Source organism: Urocampus carinirostris, chromosome 4 (assembly GCF_059441175.1).
Source record: "Urocampus carinirostris isolate Australia breed hairy pipefish chromosome 4, RoL_Ucar_1.0, whole genome shotgun sequence".
NCBI classification, from domain to species: Eukaryota; Metazoa; Chordata; class Actinopteri; order Syngnathiformes; family Syngnathidae; genus Urocampus; species Urocampus carinirostris.
Genome location: NC_142352.1, coordinates 26,029,975 through 26,042,171, shown reverse-complemented (window position 1 = coordinate 26,042,171; position 12,197 = coordinate 26,029,975). Strand labels below are relative to the sequence as shown.

Genomic DNA, 12,197 nt, shown 5'->3' with positions numbered 1-12,197 from the left:
AAAAGTGTAACTTGCATGTTACAACAAAATGACCCCCCCAAAATAAGATATTGAGACGTTCCTTTCTCTTTAATAGTGTCTTCTACAGAGGACAACGCGTCTTTTCCTCTAATGGACATTCTTGCTCCAGCTATTAAAGATTTGACCTTGAATCCATCTTAATAGCTTCTCTCCCAATCGATCGTTTGAGTAGCGGCAGCATCTAAATGTGCTTGCGATACAGAGATTGATGTCATTTGATAGAATTTCTGCTCTCTTCTCACTTCCTGTCCATGATCTGCGATGGGAGTATCATATTTAGGAAATCAGACCAGGGAATCCAGTTCCGATAAAAAATTGTGTTTGAGCCCACAAATGAGTCTGAACACAAACATTAGAAAAGAAGTGTTAAAGGTGGGGTGCGTCATTTGAGGAGTCCTTTAAAAGTCAAATATTTTCTCCATAAAGTATGTTTTAACAATTCCCAACTGATTTCAAAGAACTCCTTTGCTTTATTTCCTACTGCGCCTATTTTCTTTTATCTTACCTTTAGCGGAGCCGTTCGAGGCGGAACACATTAGGTTTGAGGAATTGGGGTTGGAAGGAGTGCTGGATAGTACTGTCATGCTCATTCCCACAGGTTTTGTTTTTATTTCTATCGGTCGCTATAGCGTGAAAGTAAGAAACGGCCTGCTTCAAGAATAGTCCAAACGTCAACTCAAACTCCAAGAAAGATGAAAAAAGAAGAGAACGTCCAAGAAATGCACGTACTTTCACACGCAACGTGAATGAGGCCGCAATGATGACACAAGCCAGTTGATGGCGGCAGAGAGTAACAAGTTCCAAAATCCATACAGCTCTTTTACAGTAGAACGTAGCAGCCCAGGAGCGTGCGCTTGGCCCCGCCTCCCGCTTGGCTCCGCCCCTACGGTAGCGACGCAAATGACGATGCTCTCATGCCTTTGTCCTCACCAGAGCAACTCGATCGCGTGGAGGAGGGCATGAACAAGGTCAACGCAGACCTGAAGGAGGCTGAGAAAGATTTAAAAGATATAGGCCAGTGCTGTGGGCTGATATGCCCGTGTATTAAAAAGTAGGTACACACTGGTCGGGAGCTAAGCGCTCTCTTGCCTGTCCAGTTCTGGTGGCGTCGATAGTGATGGTCGTGATAGTGATGTCTGATGTCTCTCTTGTCACAGTCTTCTTCTTTTTCTTGTCTCTTCTCCTTTGTCATCCCTCCCCTGACCTCCGACCTCCCTCCTCCTCTTTCTTTTTCTCTTTTGCTGGAAAAATGTCAATGTGTTGGTAATCAGAGCAACTGGAACGCATCGAGGAGGGGATGGACCAGATCAATAAGGACATGAAGGATGCAGAAAAGAATTTGAACAATCTAGGACAGTTCTGTGGTCTGTGTTCATGTCCGTGTAACAAGTAGGTGGTGCGGTTTCTGCCGCCTGTTTTGGGTCTGTAGAGCATGATGACGATGATGATGATGATGATATTGATGATGCAGCGCATGCATGGATGTATCACTTGGGAAAATTCTGCCACTTTTCAGTCCGTGCAAGCCCAAATTTATGGAGCAAGAACCTGCAAGTACAAAGAAGTAACGTGAAGTTTTATTTTATACTGGGGCAACTCAATATTAGCATTTGATTTTTACTGTGTACCAAAAAGGGGTCAACAAAGTTGCGAGTTCTGTCTGAAAATAGTTAAAAAGTTATTGATTGTGATATTGAAATATTTAGAAATCGTCATATCGTTTCTCGGACTCTCCTGTTCCGGTTGTACCTATTCAGCGCAACAGCTGGTCGCATTAGCAAATGGCGTCATTCTAGGACTGTCACTTTAGCAATTAATGCAATTTAATTTAAGAGTTAATGCTAGCATGGCACTGTGTCCACTGCCCGAAGATAGTTGGGATGGGCTCCAGCCAGTGTTCCCCCAAAGCTGCGCGCGTGCGCAATTGCGCACTGCTCGCACATTCTCAGCGCGCAAGAAAATCTAGCCAGCGCACAAAAATCTCTTCAGGTTGATTTTGCTTCTTTAATCCCAACATGACCAATATTATGTAAAATTATGCACAAAATGACTTAAAGGAATGGGGGAATAGAACAAAAAAAGAAAAAAATACCAAAATGAAAAAGTAGTGAAAAGCTAAGAAAAATAAGAATGAAAAATTTAGAAAAAAGCCAGAAAAAAAGAAAAAAAAGAAATGTAGGAAAAAAGTAAATAGAGAACAAAAAGAAAAAAGTAACCGCTCGGAAAAAGTAAACACAATGAGAATTTTTCTAAAGGAATTAAAAAAAAAAGTAGAAAAAAAACACGGAAAAAAGAGGAAAAAGTTTGTATTGCATTCAAATCATTTCCAATTATATCAAGTGAATCTTGTTGCCAACATTGTACTTCCACTAAAAAAATGTGATTAAGTACAGTTCTGTATCTTACAACCGACTAAATAAGCCCCCAAAAATGTTAATATTATGCGACAAAATATGTCAGGAAATGAAAATAAATGGATATCTTGTGAAAGAATTGCAAGAGCAAACGACGGTTATAGGCCGCACAACCTTTGCAATAGTACATGAGTCAATTCATTCAAAAGAGAAAAACAATTTTGCATTGCCGGAAACTCAGCAAAATGTAACTTGATGTCAAGTTTTGGACATGTTTGATGATTAATTATCTTGCCACACTTGGGATTACGGTTGCTCACTGTTGTTTCAAGCGTTGCTCACCGACTTTGTGTGAACACTCAGACCCGTGGAAAATTAGAGGGAACATTGGCTCCAGCACCCCGGTGACCCTACTGAAGATAAGCAGTGTAGGTAATGGATGGATGGATGCTAGCATGGCACCCTTTAGACGCCAATGCTAGAGTTCCAGCCGTTGCTAATGCCAGCGTCGTGGCCACTACCCGCTGGCCTACATTTCGAACGCAGTCCCGTGCATTAAAATCATGCCAAAGTCACAGTCAGTCTTAACATTAGCAAGGTTAGCTACACTTGTCAAGATAACTCAATGTTGCAATTAAAAGAAATACTTTTAGTTTGTAAAAAACAATCCGTGGATCTCAATCTTTCTACCCTTCGCAAATTAAAGTTAGTTACAGGTGGGGTGCATCGTTTGAAGTGTCCTAAACAATTCAAATTTAAGGTGTTTATTGTCTATTAAAGAACCATGATTCTCTGCACAATGAAATTCTTACTTTGCTGTCCACACAGTTGTAATAAAACTAAGAAACTATATACATGTATACATAAAAGAATATTATTGTATTAAAAAGATAAAAATATAAGATTAACTCAAGATAAGTTAGGGCAATAAGACAATAGGATGAAATAAGATAAAACACAGTTTAAAGTGAGATTACAATATTTTCACTATTAAGTATGTGCTAACAATGCCTGACTGAGTTTAAAGAGCCTTAATAATTTATTTCCACTGCGCCTATCTGCTTTTTTCTTACCTTCATTACATATTTTTGGGACCTGCAACACATTTGGAAGCAGGAAAGGGGGTAAGGGATGTGTGTGGAGAGTGATTTCATTCTGGTGCTTGCGGTTTTCTGTTAGTGTAATATGAAAATAGTGAAAGTGAAAAAGGACTGTTTCAAGTTCAGTCCTAACACCAACCCAAACCCCAAAGAAGATGAAAAGAAGAGTTTATTCAAGCGCGTCTTTAAAATGAACGTACTCCCATGCACCAGTCAAGCAGTTTGACAGAGTTTGCAATTATAATTTAAGCCAGAAGATGTCGTGAGCAAGCAGAACAAATTCCGGACACCACTTTTAATAGATCTAGTGCACACTATGCTACAATATTATGTAGACTAGCTTACTCTAAAATCAAAGTTATTTAAATGTCGGAATTTGAGAATCTATTGGTTTTTTAAAAAAATGAAAAAAAACAGCATTGTATTGTTATTTTCCTCTGTTCTTTAGTTATTTTAGGGTTATATACTTAAAAGCAATATGACTGCATCAAAATTACAAATTGAATTGCTCCAAAAGGTCATTGTATTGTACGGCTTTTTAAAAATACATATTTATATAATTGTATACAGTGTGATACCTCGATATTTGATGCTAATCGATTTAGGGTCGGTGTACATTTTTTTTTGACTACCAAAACATTTTTCCCCATATGAAATTACGGTATTTATTTTTATGCCTTCCTACACAAACCAAAATATCCAAAATATTATAGAGTGTTAACCTAAACAATCATACATACCAAAAATATTTATAGTGTACTTAAACAAGGATTATTATTTTAATTTTAGATAATAAAGATAAAACATGAGATAAAGTATAAACGATTTCAAAGCATTTACTGTACTTTTGAGTAGCTTTTCTATGGCATGACACTCGTATATCATTCTCGTAATTTAGAATAATTTCTTTCTTCAACTCGATGGTTGTACTCACTCTTTCCCTTGTCACTAAAATTCTGGGGACTCATATCAAATTTTCTTTTTAAATCTTTGGGTCGTGTCACAACCAGAATGGAATCAGGACCCAATAGCGTAACGTTTACCACGGGTTTTATTGAAAGAAAGAGGAAGGGCTGTGCACATGATCCGTTGCTCGCTGGATGCAGGAAGTAAATCGCTCTCGCAATCGGATTGTAATCCGAATACGAAAGAGGATCTTCCGTAGCGGGCGATGGCGGTGTCAGGGATGGAAAAACAGGTCGATAGCCGGGACAGGAGAGCAAAAACGTGGTCGGGGTCGGAAACGGGTTGTAAGCCGGGATGGGAGAGCAGACATAGTTGGGATCAACAAATGAGTCGTAGCCGGAGACAAACGGGGAGATCAGGAACCGGGCAGGTGGAAAAAAACAGGTGCAAAAACGGGACAGGCGGGAGTCAGGGTAAAAAAAGCTTGCCTTGTATCAACAGAGGTTCGCAGACGGACTGACAACTGGAGAGTGACTGGGTTTAAATAGGGACAGGGAGCCAATCAGATAGCCCGCAGTAGCTGGCGCCAAATGAGCAGGCACAGGTGATCCAAATTGGTAATCATGTCAGGTCGAATACCAATCACCAGTTGGTTCGAATATAAAATTGTACGGAGTATAACTGTACAGTAATGCAAAAAGAAACATCGTGTACTAAAATCACTATTCTTGGTCGTGGGTTTATGAGTGTCCTTCTGGAGTTTTTGGCCTAAGATCCATTTTGCAGGTTTACAAAAAAAAAAGCATTCTTGCTCAATTCCACCCAAAAGCTTCGGCTCTTATGAAATATTAAGCAGCCTAAAACACTGTGAAACGGAGGTCGGGCTGAAAACATGGCAAAATGTTTCCTTACACTAACCTCGTGTGAAAGCTTGCGTGCATGCATAAATAACACCAACCGCCACAGTGGATTTGATTTTTCTTTTTTTTTTAATTTCGTATTTCTCTCCAGCCTTTGGTGGCTGTTTGCCCTAACACAAGCCCTTCATTGCTCATTGGATGAGAGGTTCTTTTTCCTGCAGGTAGTGGCTTCAGCAGAGGGGGCACGGATTGCGCATCCCTCCGTCCACATATGTCATCGTTTTATCATGCAGGATTTTTGTGCATGATGCTTTTCGGTCCGTATACTCTCCAACAGACAAACTGTGACCAATGTTGCGTCATGTCTGAGCACTCACACCAAACATGAGTGACCATGATGATTTATTTTGATTTTGGAATCAAAGGTGACACATAAGATTTTTTAATACCTTAATAGCAACATTAATTGTAACAAAAGCCGGAATTGTACAATCATGCATTTATTAAATTAGCTATTTTTCTGTATGGGACATTAGTAGAGAGGAGGGGATTCCCAACCCCTTCGCTCAACCCAACTGATGTGTTGCAACATCTCATCCGTAGTCGTTAGGTGACCAAAAAGGTGAATGTGTCCTTGTGATATATATATATATATATATATATATATATATATATATATATATATATATATATATATATATATAAACAAACAAAACTTATCATCCCCCAAAAAACATTTAAAAATAACAAAATGCTTTATTCTGCTGGCATATATATCAATATTTACAGTACATAAAATAATCTGGCCATGATTATTAAATTATTTTATGTTATTGGATCATGTTCATTTTTGTTATGTTTTATTTTATTACCATATGTATTAGAACGATCTGTTTATTAGTTAATAAATAATAAAATTATTGTAAGACATGTATTATTTATTTGCATTTTATTAATCCATGTGATATTTTATTTTATTTATAATTTATTTTGCTTATTTATTTAAATAATCTGCTAATTTGGAATAATTTAGTCATTAAAGTATTTTAGCAAATGTAATTATTTCAATCCATGCTGTTTTTATTATTTCCCTAAATAATCTGGTAATTTCAATCGGATACATTATTGAATTACTTTAAGATATTTTATTCTATTGATTAATGTTATATTTTGTTGGATTATTTAATAATCCGCCCATTTAAAATAGTTATATACAATTATTATTTTTGTGGGATTGTTTTTTTTAAATTATGTTATATTTTTATTTGACTATTTTTGGAAATGTAATTCAAATATTTAAATTTTAAAATAATTTTTATTTAATTTTATTCCATATCATACATATTAATTTTGTTTTATTTTTAAATATTTTGCTAATTTCAGGTATTTAACTTATTTCTTTTTTCCTTTTTTAATTTAATGTTATAATTTAATTTGATTATTTTGGGGGAATAATAATACATATTAAATGTATAATATTTTAGGATATTTTTGAATTAACGGTATATCTATACATAGTTTTAAAAAATAGTTTGTTCTTTTCAAATGTTTAAATTATTTTAATTTTATCTTCTATTTTTTTCTTTTAAAGTAGATGTAATATTAAATAATTTAATTATTTAAATTCATGTTTTATTGTATTTTTATTATTTCTTTAAACAATCTGCTAGTTTCAAAGAATGAATTTATGTACTTATTTTTGCAATATATAATTTTGGAATCCATGTTTTATTTTACTTGTATTTCATGTGCTGATTTTAAATAGTCAAAATATTTGGGTTAGTTTTTTTATTTTTTATATTATTGTTTAAAATAACAAAATGCTATAATATATATATATATATATATATATATATATATATATATATATATATATATATATATATATATTTGGTTTGAACAATTTTATTGACACTATTAACAGCAAATAAACAATGTGAGGTTTAAACAATTTTTCTCGATAATTTTAGCAGCAATTAAGCATATTCACAATTTCGTTATATCTGACAATATGACATTTCAACAATTTTTTCAACATTTTCCACAGCAATTAATGGTTTGAACAAATTCATTGACACTAATAACAGAAAACAATCTTGTCAATCCCAACAGCAATCAAGCACATTCACAATATTATATTTCAATATGACGTTTAACAGCAAACACAATGTGAGGCTTGAACAACCCCTCTCTAAAATCTTAATAGCAATCAAGCGTATTCACAATTTCGTTGTATAACATCTTTGTTAGTGTCAATAGATTCGTCCAGGCCAAAGTCGATATATATATATATATATATATATATATATATATATATATATATATATATATATATATATATATATATATATATATATATATATAAGAACGTGCAGGACTTGGTATGTTGTAGCTGGGGCAAGGCACACGTGGTCTCTTATGTAAAGCTGCTCTTATGTTACGTCATGGGCCTGTTTGCAGCATCATTGGTTAAAAACGTCACAACAATACTTCTGCGCGGAGCATCTCGTGAGCGCTTGCTTCAAAAATACTCTCTACTCCAAAAGGAAAAATACAAGAAAATGCAAGTGAAAAATATAGACAATATTTTAAAGTAAAAAGTAGCAAATATTGCAACTAGGGAGTGATTACTAGTTTGTTTCAATTTCTTGTGATTATCATTTTATCGGTGGGTGGCTGTATCCCTTATCCACCAAAGTTATTGGGGCACCATTCCTTTGGTTTGTCTTGGGCAAGTACAGCCTGGTAGCGCCCATCCCTCTCCAGGTCTACAAATGTTTCCACCCGGACACGATTTCATTATTTTAGTTATATTTTAGATGCTTTGAGAAGTTAAAGCTAATAAAAGGCAAATATGGTTGCAATTAGAGGAAGATCTTAAGCCTGAGCCCGACCCAAGCCTGACCCAAAATTCAGGTTGCCATCGCCTCCCAAAAAGAATAGGGTTTTCTTTATTCTCAGTTGCTCATATCAAATGAATTGATCAAGCTCGGGCAGCATGGCGGAGCAGTGGTTAGCGCGTGTGCGGCACAGTTCTGAGGTCATGAGATCGAACTTCCTGTGTGGAGTTTGCATGTTCTCCCCATGCTTGCGTGGGTTTCTTCCGGGCACTCCGGTTTCCTCCGACATTCCAAAAACATGCGTGTTAGGTCAATTGGCCAGTCCAAATTGTTCCGAGATGTGAATGAGCAAGCGAATTGTCTGTCCCTGTGTGCCCTGCGACTGGCTGGCAACCCTGCCCACTGCCCGAGGATAACTGGGATGAGCTCCAGCACCCCTGCGACCCTACTGAGGATAAGCGGTGCAGATAATGGATGGATGGATGGATGGTCGAGCTCGGGCTAGATTTTTTTTTAGCCCCGATCTTACTTCTAGTTACAATACAGTGACATCGGCTTGTCCAATAATACACACTGTCTCTTTAAGTGACGATGAGACAGAGTATCATGCTTTGAACGGGGCAAAATTTCGCCACCTGGTGGATACATAATAATAATTGCCTAATTTCAAACGTCAAGACAAAGATTAGTTTAAATGTGGGATGAAATAAATTTGAATCGGCTTTGAACATTTTTCATGACCTCACCAGGTGCTCCACAGTATTGTACATTTGTGTGAGACTGTGTGAAAGTGTATATGAGCATCCAGATGAAATGAAGGGCCTGCTGTCAATCACCACCCACACTGTTTTTATGATTATGATTATTTCCCACGCTGAAATCTAACCATGTGGCTTTCTTTTTATAGACACGATCATTATTTTGTTTCCCTTATGCCTCCCTTCTTTGTGTGCATCATTTGTGTGTTTTGTGTTTGCCCTCTTCTTTGTGTATTGTTGTTATTATTATTGATGTTTTTGTGGCCCGGATGCCAATTGATCTCGGATCAATTATTGCAAGGATTTGATTTTTAATGCATGTGCGCCGCATCTATTGGGCCGAATGTGTGCATGAATGCTTTATTTTTATTTTTATTTGTTTATGTATTTTCCAAGCATGTATGTTAGTTATGGAAATTCTGGATCTTTTTAGAGAAACGGCTCTTTCAGCTCGGCTCACTAAAAAGAGTCGGCAATTTCAGCTCCCAAGCTGCTTTTTGTTCCTTGAATCCATATATTACTAGTATTTTGAAACATTATGCACAAAATTACTTTGAAAAAAGGAAAAAAAAATAGATAAAAATAAAGAATAGGCAAGAAAGAAGAAAAGAAAAAACATTAGACAAATAAGTAAAAAGCTTGGAACAACAAAAAGAACAAGCAAAAAAGTAAAGAAAAATACAAAAGAGAAGGAAAAGCAAGGAAAATGAAGTAAATTTCTATAAAAAATTAAGAAAAAAGCAAAAAATAGCAAGAAAAAAATTAAATTAAAAGCTAGGGGGAAAAAAACAAATGAAGTTAAAAGCAAGAAAAAAAGAAATAAAAAGCTAAGGAGAAATAAAAAATAAGAAAAAAAGAGGAAAATAATAAAACGCAAGAAAAAGGAAGAAAGACCTTGGAAAATAAACAACAAATAAAAGAAAATTAGCAAGAAAATGGTTTATTTTAACTTGTATGTTACCAAAAAATAATGTAAAATTAGGCACAAAATGAAAAAAACATTTTAAGCAAAACAACTACTCTACTAAATTATAATAGCAAATTTTCTTACACACTACAGTGAACATTTAAATCATTTAAACTAACTTTTTTTTTACAAAGAGACTTTAAATTCTAGCAACTCGGAATCTCTGAAAACACACGATACAAGAAAAGGTTAATCATAGATATTGGTTATTTAGTGCAAGAAAAAATAAACTATGAAATTCAAGAATATAATCTACAGTTAAGTCAAGTCAAGTCAAGTCATTTTTATTTGTATAGCCCTAAATCACGAAGAGTCTCAAAGGGCTTCACAGATTGTTACACTATATTACACAAACTATTTTCAACCAGTTAAAAGATATATATTCATGAAACACATTATCCCTAAGAAACACAGAAAATACAAGTTCAAATATATAGCTAACAAAAAAAATGTTTTATAAAACACCAACCAATGCTAACTTTTTGTATACTCGACACATTTTTATTTGTAGTTTATTTTATTTAAAGTCACTGACCTAGAATCCTTTAAGGAAAAAAAGGATATTGACAAATCACAAAAGAGAAAAAAGCGTCTCAAGGGGAACCGGCGCCAGATTGGCGGGGAGCCGGTTCCCGGCGTTTGCTTGGTTTATTTTCATTTGCGAACAACACACCGCAAATGCATGCTAAATCACAAAAATACACGCGCATGCTTATTGTGAAAAGTCATGTTGCTTTCGTGTGCGTGGCGCAGGATTAAGGGCGGAGGACAGGCTTGGGGAGCCAACCAGGACGGCGTTGTCAATAGCCAGCCCGGCGCTCGGGTGGTGGACGAGCGCGAACAGATGGCCATCAGCGGTGGCTTCATTCGCAGGTAACTTTGGCAGGGGTGTGTGGCTCTTATCTTCTGAAAAATCCATCTTTGTATTTTAGAGCGATCCCTAGTGGAGTGAAAATACAACATAAATCTGCTCTGGGGTAGGGATGGCAAGGGTAAATTGTCTTATAGCGAGGGATAGAAAACTTGTAATACCTACCAAACACCCAGAATCCCAGATAAAAACTACACAATACAGTAGTACTGTATACAGGAGGTAAATGATAAATGTTCTGCATATACATAGCGCTTTTCAAGTCACTGAAGACCTCCAAAAGTGCTTTACAATGTGCTTCACACTTACCAGAGCTCTATCTCACACACCCACACACACACACACACACACAAACACACACACACACACACACACACACACACACACGGCCTGAAATTTGGGTCGGGTTCCGGTCCAGGCCCGTGTGCCTATGGTTAAATTACATCACAAATAAATATCCATGTAAAATAAACATTCAAATCTATTTACCTTGACATGACTTGAGCTGATACAGTGGAGTTGCAGGTGGATGCAGCTGTAATAAAACCGATTTTAAACATTCCACTGGTTCTGCCTTCAAAAGATTTACTCGCTATAATTGCCTCATTGTTTTTAATAATTGGCCCAATTGTCAATTTTATAGCCATATAAAACTTAGTGAAGGTAGCGATTTGTGTGCTCTCATAATATTTGTTGATATCCGCAAGCTTTGTTTCCAGTGCTATCATGTTTTTCGTTCTATTAAGCATCACTTCAAGCCTGGGGACCTGTAAAATATAAATACAGTACAAAAAACAGTATTGTATCGCCACTTGCAAAGTCTTGACGAAGCGCACAACTGAATGAAGAGAGAAAAGGGCATTGTGGGTGGTAGTTCAGCCAATAGCATATCAGCATTTTCAATAATGCTGTGTCGCAAACCAATAGAAGAGTAGCATTTTAGGTGACATGGACCAATAGCGGACAGGCATCTTCGTAGAGGTAAGAACGGGCCTAAGAAATCCTGCCCGACCCAACCCGCGGGTATTGAAGCCCGGCCCAACCTAAACCCAAACTCAAATTTTCATATTGTGAGGACTCAGGAGGAGGAGTGATTGGACATTCAGCTACAAGCTATAGCTTGCTGCGAGCTATCTAATTTTTTTTCGTACATTCATACTTTCAGAACTGAACTTGTTAGCGTGTTTGCATGTGCTTGCGTTTGTGTGTTCAGGGTAACGGATGACGCCCGCGAGAACGAGATGGACGAAAACTTGGAGCAGGTTGGGGGCATCATCGGTAATCTGCGTCACATGGCCCTTGACATGGGCCAGGAGATCGATACCCAGAACCGCCAGATTGACCGTATCATGGAGAAGGTGATGCAGATATGCACCATCAAGTTACACATATTTCACGTTTTTATAAACTAAATATGCATGAGAGGGACGAAATTCCTAAACATCAACCCCAAATCTAATAACTCTCCCCCAAAATCAAATATACAGGTTGTGTGTGTCACTGGACATGTCCTTAGAAAG

General features: G+C 36.5%; 1 protein-coding gene across 2 annotated transcripts in view; it reads left to right on the top strand.

The window, feature by feature from the left end:
- Window positions 1-12,197, top strand: part of LOC148367158 (synaptosomal-associated protein 25-A-like) — a 58,913-nt gene that overhangs the window by 42,037 nt on the left and 4,679 nt on the right. Inside the window, exons 5-7 of one of the 2 annotated variants that reach the window (XM_088333976.1) lie at window positions 1,293-1,410; window positions 10,560-10,679; window positions 11,891-12,035. In XM_088333976.1, coding sequence (XP_088190102.1) covers window positions 1,293-1,410; window positions 10,560-10,679; window positions 11,891-12,035 — 383 coding nt within the window. Of the gene's footprint in view, window positions 1-954; window positions 1,073-1,292; window positions 1,411-10,559; window positions 10,680-11,890; window positions 12,036-12,197 lie in introns of both variants that reach the window. The other variant, XM_088333977.1, reaches the window with a different exon arrangement.